Source organism: Zygotorulaspora mrakii, chromosome 1, assembly GCF_013402915.1.
Source record: "Zygotorulaspora mrakii chromosome 1, complete sequence".
NCBI classification, from domain to species: Eukaryota; Fungi; Ascomycota; class Saccharomycetes; order Saccharomycetales; family Saccharomycetaceae; genus Zygotorulaspora; species Zygotorulaspora mrakii.
The window spans coordinates 638,996-652,790 of record NC_050719.1 but is presented as its reverse complement, the minus strand read 5'-3'; the positions used below and the strand labels follow the sequence as shown (position 1 = coordinate 652,790).

General features: G+C 39.7%; 8 protein-coding genes across 8 annotated transcripts; 5 read left to right on the top strand and 3 right to left on the bottom strand.

Moving 5' to 3' along the window:
* Positions 1–32: 32 nt before the first annotated feature.
* Positions 33–2,918, top strand: MIS1 (trifunctional formate-tetrahydrofolate ligase/methenyltetrahydrofolate cyclohydrolase/methylenetetrahydrofolate dehydrogenase MIS1; the record flags this gene model as incomplete). The annotated part of the gene is made up of 1 exon (XM_037286219.1): positions 33–2,918. The coding sequence occupies one exon, from the start codon at positions 33–35 to the stop codon at positions 2,916–2,918; it is 2,886 nt and encodes a 961-aa protein (XP_037142114.1).
* Positions 2,919–3,143: 225 nt separating this feature from the next.
* Positions 3,144–3,374, top strand: HG535_0A03240 (uncharacterized protein; the record flags this gene model as incomplete). The annotated part of the gene is made up of 1 exon (XM_037286218.1): positions 3,144–3,374. The coding sequence occupies one exon, from the start codon at positions 3,144–3,146 to the stop codon at positions 3,372–3,374; it is 231 nt and encodes a 76-aa protein (XP_037142113.1).
* A 243-nt stretch (positions 3,375–3,617) lies between these two features.
* On the bottom strand, positions 3,618–4,518 carry HG535_0A03230 (60S ribosomal protein eL19; the record flags this gene model as incomplete). Its single annotated transcript, XM_037286217.1, has 2 exons — positions 3,618–4,185; positions 4,517–4,518. Coding segments are annotated over 2 exons (570 nt in total).
* Positions 4,519–5,214: 696 nt separating this feature from the next.
* Positions 5,215–5,532, top strand: HG535_0A03220 (uncharacterized protein; the record flags this gene model as incomplete). The annotated part of the gene is made up of 1 exon (XM_037286216.1): positions 5,215–5,532. One exon carries the CDS (start codon positions 5,215–5,217, stop codon positions 5,530–5,532), a length of 318 nt encoding a protein of 105 aa, XP_037142111.1.
* Positions 5,533–5,748: 216 nt separating this feature from the next.
* Positions 5,749–7,107, bottom strand: HG535_0A03210 (uncharacterized protein; the record flags this gene model as incomplete). The annotated part of the gene is made up of 1 exon (XM_037286215.1): positions 5,749–7,107. The coding sequence occupies one exon, from the start codon at positions 7,105–7,107 to the stop codon at positions 5,749–5,751; it is 1,359 nt and encodes a 452-aa protein (XP_037142110.1).
* A 1,659-nt stretch (positions 7,108–8,766) lies between these two features.
* Positions 8,767–9,135, top strand: HG535_0A03200 (uncharacterized protein; the record flags this gene model as incomplete). Its single annotated transcript, XM_037286214.1, has 1 exon — positions 8,767–9,135. The coding sequence occupies one exon, from the start codon at positions 8,767–8,769 to the stop codon at positions 9,133–9,135; it is 369 nt and encodes a 122-aa protein (XP_037142109.1).
* Positions 9,136–9,884: 749 nt separating this feature from the next.
* Positions 9,885–10,799, top strand: PET9 (ADP/ATP carrier protein PET9; the record flags this gene model as incomplete). Its single annotated transcript, XM_037286213.1, has 1 exon — positions 9,885–10,799. The coding sequence occupies one exon, from the start codon at positions 9,885–9,887 to the stop codon at positions 10,797–10,799; it is 915 nt and encodes a 304-aa protein (XP_037142108.1).
* Positions 10,800–11,661: 862 nt separating this feature from the next.
* Positions 11,662–12,867, bottom strand: HEK2 (Hek2p; the record flags this gene model as incomplete). The annotated part of the gene is made up of 1 exon (XM_037286212.1): positions 11,662–12,867. One exon carries the CDS (start codon positions 12,865–12,867, stop codon positions 11,662–11,664), a length of 1,206 nt encoding a protein of 401 aa, XP_037142107.1.
* Between the last annotated feature and the right edge of the window lie 928 nt (positions 12,868–13,795).

The following is a 13,795-nucleotide window of genomic DNA, read 5'->3' as shown; positions in this document are numbered from 1 at the left end:
ACTTGCTGCTTAAAAAATTTGTTGATTTGAGTATGCTATCTAGATTGGTATGCCTGCGGCAATTAAGTGCCTTAAAAAAGACGGTTTCACCGACTTTATATCATACGTTGTCTGGTACCAAGATAGCGAAATCGATCAGGGAACAGGCAAATTCTGAGATTCAGTCCATAAGAAAAAACTTTCCAGACTTTGAACCAAAGCTTAAGATCCTTCAAATCGGGGCAAAACCGGACTCTTCAACCTATGTCCGCATGAAATTGAAAGCATCCACCGAAAGTGGTATTGCTTGTGACGTTGAAAAAATGCCAGACACTATAACAGAAGTTGAATTGCTTAATAAGATTGAGCAAATTAACGACGATGACTCTATTCATGGTTTATTGATTCAATTACCCCTACCAAAAAATCTTGATGAGGCAAGAATAACAAATGCAGTCTCTTACAAGAAAGATGTAGACGGCTTCCATCGCTATAATGCAGGTGAGTTGGCTAAAAGAAATGGGAGTCCATTTTTTATTCCATGCACTCCAAACGGTTGCATAAAATTGTTGCAGGAAGCTAAAATTGATTTGAATGGTAAAAATGCCGTGGTTATTGGTAGATCTGATATTGTTGGTACTCCCGTCTCTAATTTATTGAAAAATATGAATGCTACAGTTACAATGTGTCACAGTCGTACTAAAAATATTCCAGAAATATTGTCAACTGCTGATGTTGTTATTGCCGCATGTGGCATGCCACAATATGTCAAGGGCGAATGGCTCAAGGAGGGTGCTGTAGTGATTGACGTTGGCATAAATTATATTCCAGATAATACCAAAAAATCAGGAGTAAAACTTGTTGGTGATGTTGACTTTGAATCTGCAAAAAATAAGTGTTCATATATTACACCAGTTCCTGGTGGAGTTGGACCAATGACTGTTGCCATGTTAGTTCAAAATGTTTTGAGCGCCGCAAAAAGACAATTGACAGAATCGGATAATATGCCAAAGATTGCTCCCCTACCACTTCATTTGAAGCAGCCTGTACCCTCAGATATTGAGATTTCCAGAAGCCAACAGCCAAAACCTGTTTTGGAAATAGCAGAAGAGTTGGGTATTCACAATCATGAACTTGAACTCTTTGGTCACTATAAAGCTAAGGTTTCGCTTTCAATCTTGAATAGATTGCAAGATCGTGAAAATGGTAAATATGTTTTAGTAGCTGGTATTACTCCAACACCATTGGGTGAAGGAAAATCCACTACAACCTTGGGTCTTGTTCAAGCACTGTCTGCTCACTTGAATAAGCCCTCTATTGCCAATGTGCGTCAACCTTCTATGGGACCAACGTTTGGAGTTAAAGGTGGTGCTGCAGGTGGTGGTTATTCTCAAGTTATTCCAATGGATGAATTCAATCTACATTTGACTGGTGATATTCACGCAATTGGCGCTGCCAATAATTTATTGGCTGCTGCTATAGACACTAGAATATTTCATGAAAAGACACAGAAGAAAACTTCGACTTTCTACAGTAGATTAGTACCAAAAAAGAAGGGAAAAAGAACTTTTACCAAATCTATGTTGAATAGATTGAAAAAACTGGGTATCAACAAACCCAATCCAGATGAATTAACTGAGGAGGAGATCGAAAAATTCGCGAGACTAAATATTGACCCTGAAACCATCACCATCAAGAGGGTTGTCGATGTCAATGATAGAATGTTGAGACAAATAACGATTGGCCAAGCCCCAACAGAAAAGGGACAAACCAGATCAACTGGTTTTGATATCACGGTGGCTTCTGAGTTGATGGCTATTCTTGCTTTATCGAATGATCTCAAAGACATGAGAGGACGTATTGGTAGAATCGTGGTTGCTGCAAACTATGATGGCGAACCTGTTACCGTCGAAGACATTGGATGTGCTGGTGCTTTAACAGCTTTGTTGAAAGACGCCATCAAACCAAATCTAATGCAATCTTTGGAAGGAACTCCAGTTATGGTTCATGCTGGGCCGTTTGCCAATATTTCCATTGGTGCATCATCTGTTATTGCAGACAAAATTGCCCTAAAGTTGGTTGGTAAGTCTAAGAAATCTCACGTTCAAAATCAAGAGGGTGGCTTCGTTGTTACTGAAGCAGGTTTCGACTTCACTATGGGTGGTGAAAGATTCTTCAATATTAAATGTCGTGCTTCTGGCTTGACCCCCGATGCAGTAGTTTTAGTAGCAACCGTTAGAGCACTAAAATTACACGGTGGTGCACCAGATGTTAAACCTGGTCAAACGTTACCACTTGCATATACAGAAGAAAACGTTGATTTGGTTGCAAAAGGAGTTGCAAATTTATGTAAACAAATTTCAAATGCAAGACAATTTGGCGTTCCGGTTGTTGTTGCTATCAACAAATTTGAAACTGATACTGAAGCAGAAATTGAAGTAATTAGAAAGGCGGCGAAGGAAGCGGGCGCATTTGATGCCGTTGCAACTAATCATTGGGAAAAAGGTGGTGCAGGTGCCATCGATTTAGCTAATGCTGTTGTTAAAGTCACTAATGAACCATCTGACTTTAAATTCTTGTACGATGTTCAACAAAGCACTGAAAATAAGTTAGCTACAATTGTTAAAAAGATGTATGGTGGTGCCGATATTGATATTTTGCCTGAAGCTCAAAAGAAGATTGACATGTACAATAAACAAGGATTTGGAAATTTGCCAATTTGTATCGCAAAAACTCAATATTCTTTGTCTCATGATGCATCTCTGAAAGGTGTGCCAACAGGCTTCACTTTCCCAATTAGAGATGTTAGGGCATCAATTGGTGCTGGTTATCTGTACGCCTTGGCAGCAGAGATTCAAACCATTCCTGGCCTATCTACCTATGCTGGATACATGAATGTTGAAATTGATGATAATGGTGAAATCGAGGGTTTATTTTGAAATCACCGAAAGTGGCGAATGCATAGATGGATAGATAAATATTTAGAAAGCAATTTAGTTTTCATTTCGTAAAATCATGTTTTTTTTTTTCTTAGCACGAAAGAATGGGCGTATCATTGCTGGCGAACGACTTAGTCATGTCTAAAAAAGATCGAAGATCAAACAGATATGATACATTTAAGCGGCCTCCCCGTAAGTACGCACTATTTAGATCATTGAAATATCATGATTACCAGCGCATCCGAATGGGTCTATAATGAGACGCTGCATGGTGAGTTACAAAAAAGAGATAGAAATAAGAACAAACAGGAAAGCCAGATATATCAGCGAAGACACGTTTTGTTCCCTCCAATTGTGGCTGGCCAATTCATTCCTGGATCAAAAGAATATATTCCTCTACATCATGACGGTATCGTAATCGGCCAACTTCAAATGTTCACAGAGACACTGCAATAAACGATAAAACCATCGTATGCTTTATGGATTTAAAATACACACAAAGGGGCCGGTCCTATTTGTTTCAAATATTTATAATTCTCAACTACTATAACTGCTTATTTGTTTTGAATTGATTAATGGAAATCTAGTATAAGCTTATACTACATAAACGTACAGAAGAAATTGAGAAAACAAAGTTATTATGTAAATTAAAGAAACATTTATATTTGTCAAGAAAGTAACACTTAAATATCCCTAAGTTTAAGCATCTTCCTTCAACAAAGCTTCTCTCTTTTCAGCAACTCTTTGAGCTCTTCTCTCACGAGCAGCTCTGTTCTTAGATCTTCTAGCCTCAGCTTCTTCCTTCAAAGCCTTTTCACGTTGAGCATCAGCCTTAGCTTGGATGATGTGTTCGACTAAAGCTCTCTTGTGCTTGAAAGCGTTACCCTTAGCTTCCTTGTACAAAACATGGTACAAGTGCTTGTCAATTTTACCAGCATCACGGTACTTGGCCAATAATCTTCTCAAGACACGTAATCTTCTGATCCAAACAACTTGAGATGGCAAACGAGCTTCTCTCGTACCCTTTCTCTTACCGTAACCAGTGTGACGACCATTTCTCTTGGACAAAGCGTAAGCTCTGGTTCTAGATCTAGAGTGAACAGTGACGGCCTTCTTGACGATGGTACCGTTCTTGACCAACTTTCTGATCGAGTCTCTGGAGTTAGCTTGAGCAAGTTCGGTTGTTTCACTTGGATCCAACCAAACCTTTCTCTTACCAACGCCCATGACAGAAGCGGCAAGTCTCTTTTGAGTACGTAAGTTAGCCCTATAATAAATTGTGAGTGATATATGTTAGTACATGTATTCCTTGCAACTTTATGTGATGCCATGATGCTGAAGCGCATGTTCACACTTGAAGAGAAGTGACAGATTTCCCAATGAAAGAGCTTCCTAGATATTTCATTTGCAGGGTGCCTTCATTTCCTTCAAATCCTCCGGCAATTCTACTTTTTTGAGTAGTCCCTTCCTCCTGGAAAATATAGGCTACTCTCAACGATATCCTAGATATTTCAACATCTGTCTTACATCCTTTCCTGGGTCCAATCTGCTTACACTTTCTCTTACACATCTTTCGTTTTTTCGTCTCTTAAACATACATTTTTGCTTGTGGTCTTTCTTGATCTAGTTAGAATACAATACTTTGCAATAACAGCAAGATATAATATCGTTATTCAACTTTTTTTTGGATAGTATGGATGGCCACCCTCCTACCTAGAATGCACACTGTAGAGAAACTATCCATTCCTCAGTGTAAAGGATTGCACTTACTGTCCCCCTCCCTGCTCTGCCCGAGCGTAGATAGGAAGTGTTTCCTTTCCGCCAGGCAGAGACCACTCAGGAACCGACGGCCGTTACGCTATCTCCTCTGTCTAGCTCCCGGCCCACCGTCATTGGCGCAAGCTTCCGGTATGGCTTCCAAAGCAATTCCTGGTACCAGACTGTGCGTCTGCCCACCAGGTGTGTGTAGCAGGCATCTGCTGGCGATTCGTGTGGAGGGACGCAAACGGTCGACTCGATGAGGTTTTCACGAAAAGTGACGCAGCTTTTTATCATTTGTTTTTACAGAAAAAAGAGGTACTAGTGCAAGAGATTACATGGGTGTACGGGTGAGGAGAGAGAAAACAGTCCATTAAAACTGTCATGCTGCGTGAGATAGCGAGGGTTCCTAAGATGTCTCGAGAAAATTTTACATGTAACGATGAGAAGACATAGATAATCTCTAACGCATGTGATAGTACAAGTTTCCTGCTGAGAAAAGTACAACACATCGCTGAGTGAGGACTTTATAAATACAATGGCTAAATCAATACGTGCATCGTCGCATTTGCATGCCAAATCCATCAAACGTCATAATGTTTTCCAGAAGGTAGCTGATGCCAGAGCTGAAAGAATATCAGAAAAGCTCAAAAGAGACCTGATGGAGCAAAAAATGAAGGAGTTGGAGAAGAAATCTAATGGTAATGCAATGGAAGTGGAAGCCAAAGCTAGCGAAGAAATTTCTAAACCGAATAAAAAGATTAGCACATCGGGTTGGAGAAATGCTCGACATCACGATTATAAGAAAGCCAAGAAAATGAAAAAGACAAAGAAGAATGCTTTCACAAAATTTTAAACTGTAATGGTGGGCAATCATTATTCTCAATTGTGTATTAGATGTATATTATTGGTAGAAATAGGATAAAATATTAGTTACAAATTTATTTGCTAAAAAGAGAAAAATAATGTCAATGAAACAAATGATATTAGAAAGATTTTTAATTAGTTTAGGTTTCATTCTGTTAATGATAGTAGTGATAGCAGCCTACGGCTGCTTTAATTGGCGAGCGTCCTATGACAGCGAACTTGATACGCTTGTTGAGCGAGATACCTTAATACCCTTAGCCTTTGCCCTTCTTTCTCTCCTCAGACGGCTTTGCATCATGTAGTAAGTCGCTCTCCGTATTATAGTCTCCAAAACGTGGTGATCGTACTCAGGGTATTTTTCCTTGACACGATCATGCAATTCATCAATCAGTTTGGTTCTGTATTCTTTCTTCGTATCGCGAACCCAAGTCTTGTAGCCCAATGGATAATGCAACTCGTTCTCGAAGATATCCAAAATATACCTTTCCCTTTTGAGAGCTTCCACTGGTGAATCCAATCTAAGTACTTGGGCTAAACCTTGAGCTGAGAGTCTTGAATCGGAGACTTTTTTGTTAAAATCATTTTCAACCGGCCCTGCCGCATTCGATGAATTTATGCCTGATATCATAGTTGTATTTGGTATTGCCGATTGTGATGAAAGTGAAAGACTGTCATTGGATGTAAATGGATCCATACAATCTGCAGGATTCAATGATGTTAATGTGTTTTTATCGGTTCCAGCACAGGAGACAGGTGTTCTTCTGGAAGCCGTATAACGACCTTGTCTTGGTTGCTTCACATAATTAATGGTTGGCGATCTACCAGCTGGGGAGCTTTCTTTGGATTTTCTTGCGGCTACCTTTGTTGGCATGTTTACCATCAGAAAGGACGATGATGACGCCATCGATTGCAAAGCTGGTGTGCAGTCATGATCGACTGTTATGTCCTTGTCAAGATCTGACTGACTTTGGTTAAATGACTTGATATCATTTGATGATAAGATTGAACTTGGTGATAGCTGATCGTTTGATAGATTAAGTGAAAAAGAAGAACTCGAGATTGAACCAGCCACTGATGACATCAATGGATCTCTATTAATTTCATTGTGCTTATCTTTGATACCAATAGTATCATTGTCGACGAGTCCAAACCCAAAATTGAAACCAAATTCTTGGTTGACATGACTATCCCCAAATTGATTTTTACCAGTAGAGCCGAAGTTGACGTCCTTACCAAAATTCATAGTGATAACAGGGGAAACTGAGCTGAAGTTTGAATTCAAATTTGAGTACTCAGTGGCTTTTTTTGATCTAAAGTCATTGGCACTAACAGGATAGTTCAAATCTAGATTTTGCGCCAACGAATATGTATCATTTATAATATCGCTGTCTTCACTCATTTCGCGGTAATCATAGTTACAATTCTCTACAGTACTTTCTTCGGCATCGTCTCCAACCTCCCTATCGAAAATTCCTACATTCGAAATAAAATTCAGAGTATTATCATTCAACTCGTCTTTTGTGTCACTGAGAATATCAAGGCCTTCAATGATTCGTGAGTACATAAGTCCTTAAACTCCCTCAATGATATACTGCCAAATGCGAAAGTACTAATTAACAAATTATATACGCCTCTTCTTGAATAATTCGTCGTCGAAACAACTGGCCTCAAGAAGTAATTACAAGTGAGCGAAATGAATAATAGATAAACGGGACCACATTCATAGGTATATATGTATAAGAAAATTGCAGCGCTATATATTACATGCTGATATGCACTGTTCCATGTTGTGATCTGATGTAATGGGTACCGGCTTTCTGGGGAGCTTAGACTTTTGAAGGTGAAATTTAGTGGATTCCTCACTGTAAAGGAAGGAAGAAAAAAAAAAAAAAAAAATGTAAAAAGGGAAAGGACTTGTTATCTGTATAGTGATTCCACAAACCTGCATGTTTCCTATTGTCTTTTGACTTAGCACACATATCATATTCTTCGTAGCATCCGAGCAAAGGGGTTGACTGAGCTGCCAGGTCTACGGAATTGCTGAAAATTGTAAACACACAAGGTAGGAAAGAATGCGAGTGAGACGCACGCTCGGTTCCCTGAACGAGAATTGTCCGTTCTTATCTTCACGCGAGTAGTAGGCTGAAAAAGAAAAAATAAAAGTCCCGACTCAACTTGAAGTTGGTCGAACATATAGTCTTTTTGTAAATGAATCACGAGCAAATTGTAGGATAGCGTGTCCGTCGATCACAAAAATGCGATCGGAGCCAGCGAGAAAGACTAATTGCATCGCTCCATGCCATCACTTGGATTACACATGCCATCAGCTATTCAGAAAATAGCACCAATCGCCCGTTGGACCTCAAATATGGCGGTCCCACTTTCTTCGTCCATGGTCCCGATCGGTCGTGGTCTTGGCATACAAGGAACAGTAAACCCAGTCCAGTTTGAGCATGGAACTTACACATGTCCGAAATGAGCACTTTAACTTCCATGATAGGGACCCTTTCTTTCTTTTTTGTCTAGATTTCTTTTTTTTCCTGGGATCTCGAGGAAGCTCGTGGCTACCAAGTACTTGTTTCTTTTCCGATGTTTCTTTTTGCCAGCCTTACCAGAAAATGTGAAATGAACGCTACCGTAGACATACTTGAGAGCAGGTACCGTTGTTTCCCAATTGGGAGAATTTTCACTTTACAGTCCTGCTTCCCCGTCCTGTTCTTAGCGGCTCTTCGTCACAGATTTCTCAAGAGTCTCAATTCCCATGAGGTGCACGCGCGCCATGGAAGTTTCCTGTTCAACGTCGGCATGCTCCTGACGACCTGTCGGCCATTTTGAACGTTCCACAACGACGAGGTCACGATCATGAACCTTCGATGCACCGGAGTAACATAGGTAGCGAAACTGCGTTTAGTGTGTAGCAAAAATGCAAATAAGAAACAATCAACAACAAGGTGGGAGTGTTCTTGTATGACCGATAACTCTGCCCAGATCTCGTAACGGAGCCATGGACGTATTCGCCATTCCTCCAGGGCAGCGGGCAATTGCGAGCACCTCGCCCTCTAAACCGTCACTTCTACTGCTTCTTGCACAGGCAGGAAAATGGATCGTGCAAGTAGGCGCTGCGACTGCGGCTGCACGGGTTTTTGCTTTGTAGCAAATGACAAAAAAATAGCTTTAGCCGCCCTTGAATGCGCAGACCTGAACACTAAACATAATTATATATATGGATATATGCCGCCGCCCGTTTAAGGGTCGTAACGCGACGACTCAAAGATTACTCCTCGCGAGCGAACACCCCAGCACAGTTGCTTGCAAGATGTCATTTGTCTGTATACCTATCATATGCGGTGTGAAGCAGTGGGATACCCCATACGCCAACGACCCCAAGTTAAACGCGATCTACTGTCCGAACTGTCACAACAGGAGTGTCGGCCCTGTGAAACGGAAAGAGTTCATCTCAATCTGGTTCATCCCACTCTTCCCCATATACTGGGGCAAACAGTTACGTTGCCCCATTTGCAACTGGCGACAGGATTTCAAAAACAAGGCACAGCTGGAAAAAGTGCTGAGGGAGCAGCAAAATATTGCGTAGAGACACACTGGGAGGGGCGATCTAAGCATTCTTCAGCGCACGTGAGAATCACATGACACGCACGTGCGCAAAAGCCTCGCAACCCACGGCCGCCGACCTCGGTCCTCCTATCGCAGCCGAGGAAGGAGAAGGTGCCAGTAAAGAAACAAGTCACCGGGTCGCCGTGCATGGCGATGATCGCGAACTGGCCCAGAAATAGAATCCTCCAATTGGCCGTGCCCATACATCACACCGTGCACCGCGAATGGGAATGGCGGGGGTGAACAACAGTCAAGGAGCCAGACGGGGGCCGTTCCTCTCTGTGTGGGCTCGGATTATGCCAATTTTCGTTTTTACCGAAACAGGTAACCGCGCTAAGTTGTTTCTGCAAGCTTTTCTCTCAGCGCAAGTTCCTTTTTCTTTAAGGATCAAATAAAATTTCTTTCGGATTTCGATTTGAGATGAAAAAAATTTTTTATGATCAGAATTTACATTTCGGGGGTTCTGCCACTATAATTCCGGAGAGGGGGAGCAATTTATCAAGTGAAAGAAAATAATTGGTTTGTGAGCGGAAGGAGGTACATTTGGACGAATTTCACATACATACACGGTAATCAAAGGTATATATATATATAAATATATATAAATACGTGTTTGGCTTTAACGTACAGCGAGTTACTGGGAGTGCAGGTGTCTATTGCTTAGAGTTTCAAAGACTATTCTACATCAGGAGTATTCTAAAGTAACATATCACAGAACAAATAATCAAAATGTCTGAGAAGCAACAATCCAGTTTTCTTGTCGATTTTCTAATGGGTGGTGTTAGTGCTGCTGTTGCGAAGACAGTAGCTTCACCAATCGAAAGAGTCAAGCTTTTGATTCAAAACCAAGATGAAATGATCAAACAAGGTTCCTTGGACAGCAAATACAAGGGTATCGGTGACTGTTTCAAGAGAACTGCTCAACAGGAGGGTATCATTTCTTTCTGGAGAGGTAACACCGCTAACGTCATTCGTTACTTTCCAACTCAAGCTTTGAACTTTGCGTTCAAGGACAAGATCAAGTCGTTGTTCGGTTTCAAGAAGGAGGAGGGTTACGCTAAGTGGTTTGCCGGTAACTTGGCCTCTGGTGGTGCCGCTGGTGGTCTTTCCTTAATGTTTGTCTACTCTTTGGATTACGCTAGAACCAGATTGGCTGCTGACTCCAAGTCTTCCAAGAAGGGTGGTGAACGTCAATTCAACGGTCTGGTCGATGTCTACAAGAAGACCTTAGCTTCTGACGGTATTGCTGGTCTATACAGAGGGTTCTTGCCATCTGTTGTTGGTATTGTTGTTTACAGAGGTCTGTACTTTGGTCTTTACGATTCTTTGAAACCATTATTATTGACTGGTAACTTGGAAGGCTCTTTCTTGGCTTCTTTCGTGTTGGGTTGGGTTGTTACAGTCGGTGCTTCTACTGCTTCTTACCCATTGGATACCGTTAGAAGAAGAATGATGATGACTTCTGGTCAAGCTATCAAATACGACGGTGCTTTCGACTGTTTCAGGAAGATTGTTGCTGCTGAAGGTATGGGATCTTTGTTCAAGGGTTGCGGTGCTAACATCTTGAGAGGTGTTGCCGGTGCCGGTGTCATTGCTTTGTACGATCAATTACAAATGATCCTATTCGGTAAGAAATTCAAATAGACGAATCGTTTGATCTAGACTTAGATCTAATCCTTTGCTTTCTATTTTTTTCACAACCGGCTACGATCTTAGCAATTCCCATTATTTTTTATTTGTCATTCTTATTTTTGCGATGAATCAAACAATAAACTGCTCGAGAAGTTTATTTTTGTAAAGGCAGTTTCTGCGTTAAAAAAAGACAAACTTGTGGCATTTCGGTAAGGAGATCAATCAACTCTTTGAACATATATATATTTTTGTTGAATTGATTTTTTTAATCCAAGTTTTCCAAAAAAAAAGTAAGAATGATCATTTTAGTGTTATTATTCATGAGATAATTTTGTTATTAATTTTTTTTTTTTTCAAACTATTTTAAAGTACATAGTAAATATTATATCTTTTTTTGACTTGTATTTTCTGTTTTTGAGAGGAATATTTGACGTGACTTTTGTTATCTATCTGTCATATAACAATTGAGCAGACTAGTCTTTCAAAGGTATGGATACATTTCAATATGATACAAAATGAATTAGAAGCAGAAGAGACTGTAGATGTAAAATCTTTGCGTGAAAAAAAGTTTTAAAAAAAAAATGATGACAATGATTAAATGATGATGATGATGATTAAATGATGATGATGATGATGATGATGATGATGATGATGATGATGATGAGTAAATGTGATGATGATGAATTATGATGAGTAATATGAATGATGACTTTTAATGAAAATAATAACGATAATTGATAACAATAATGGATAATGATGATGATAATAGTGATAAGAACTGTTTATGAATGCTTTTATTTCTCTTGCGATATGTTAACAATAATGATTTAATGCTATCAGAATGCTAAGAGATTCACATTTTTCTGTGCGTATTTCAATTACCTTTTGAAAGTTTTGATTTGACTCTTTCTTGACGTCTTTCGATTTCTGCATCTAGATTTTTCAGTAACATGGATTCCGCCAATTTAACATTTTTCAAAAGGTCACCAGTAATAGTAAAATTTCTATGCGAATTTGTTGGATCTGCAGATTCATCCTTTTTATCTACTATAATTTTTGTCTTTGAAAATTTCCTCAAATTGGCAATTCGATTACCTTGACGGCCTACAATGGCTCCAACATAAATTTCTGGAACCCTTAAAATAACTTTGAATTCATTAGAATAGCGCTTCTCATTATCTGTACCACTTGACCAATTTGATTTATTTGGTGTGATTGCAATATTAGTTGAAACATTCCTAGGAATGTTGTGTGATGCTGATGAATTGTACTGTCTGTTGGTGGCTCTTAAATTTGTATTGCCACCTTGATTTTGATATACATGTGGTTGAGGATAGGTGTTTGGATGAGAATTTGCTGAACTGTGAGATCTTAAATGCGGATAATAACGAGTCTCAGAACCGAAATTGATATCGATTTCATTCAATAATATTTCACTAATTTCCATCAAGGTTATGGTAATGGAACCCGGAAATCCTTGCATTTCTAATATTCTTTCGTCACTATCAGGTAAAAAATCTCTCGACGCCACGATTTTAACACCGTGTTTATCGATTAATGATTTGATTCTACATCCCCCTTTACCGATTATCGAAGACAATTGAGAGTTTGTAGTTAATAGCCTCAACGATCCAATATTCTTCAGCTGCTCAGAATCCTTGATCTCATCCTTTGAAGGCGGTGGCAAGATTGGATTCAAAAAGTGGTACGGATACTTCACCGCACCAATTGAATTGCCTTCTGTATCATGACTGGCGTCATAATCGTTTAGTACCTCCACAATCTCTCCTAACGCATTGGCCACGTTGGGTATTCTACCGGCACACGACAACACCCTATCCGAGCACCCTGCCTGTTTCTCAGAGAGCCCGATCTTGACATCATTGTTCTCCCTGATCCGTTGAATGGTCGCTCCCTTGGTACCTATGACTTTGGCGCCCTCCCTTAACGACAATAAGACCCTGTGATTAATGGTTGGAAAAGTGGTGCTAGCAGTGGCGACACTTGCCGCCGTTACTCGCGAATCAACACCTGTGGGCAACATTGATCCTGATCCTGATCCCATCCCAGACTCAGACATCTTACAGAAGGTTTTATCTATTATGTTTGTTTGTCTGGTTTTCTTTTTATTTTTTTTCTTTTATTTTTTAAAATCGTTTCACGTTCCAATTTTCAAAACAATATCAAAAGCTTACTTCGGCCTTGTTTGAAAAAGTATACTAGGAATGTGGGAATAAATACAAACTTGAAGTACTATTGCTAATTCGATGGGTAAATGAATTCGATAGACAGACACACAGCAAATTATTTGTGTGAGCGGGTTGAGCGGATGGAACGGATTCGATGTATATCTATATCTTGTTAGCGCTTTATTTGTTTTTTTCACCAACGACCAGTTATTTTATGCTTTCCTTTTTCCTTTGCCTGTACTGTGGATTGAGTCAAAAATTTCAAATTTAAAAAAAAAACAATCTACAGGCTCAAAAGCTCAAAAGCCAAGTGCGACTATCCAAGTAATGATGATGTGAAAGCGTACGCACTGAAGAAACTATAAAAACCAAAAATTTAGGGATAACAAATTTTCCCGCACTAGTATATGTATAAATTTCTTATTTGCAAAACTGAGATGCTTAACAAATATCATTTGATAATGATTTGGTTATACAGACAGGATTGGACAAAATGTTTAATTCCTTTTCTGACTGATATTCAACTGCGGTATGCCTAATTGCTTTTTCTTTTTTTCAAGTCTCCTGCCGCCCCAATTGCTAAGAAGAATGCTCACAAGAAGAAAATAAGAAAAACAAGAAAATTAGGAAAAAATGTGCGTTGGCAGTAAGCATACGAAAGAAAACGATGATGCAATTACTGTGATTCGTTGTATTAAGAATCCTCCGGTTGCTCGTGCTATTGGATCAGATGTTGAGCTGGAGAAACGCTTTTGTTTCAGTGAAGGCGAAGACAGGGCGATCAAGTTTCAGCACACGAAAAGCTCAGACTTGTGAAGT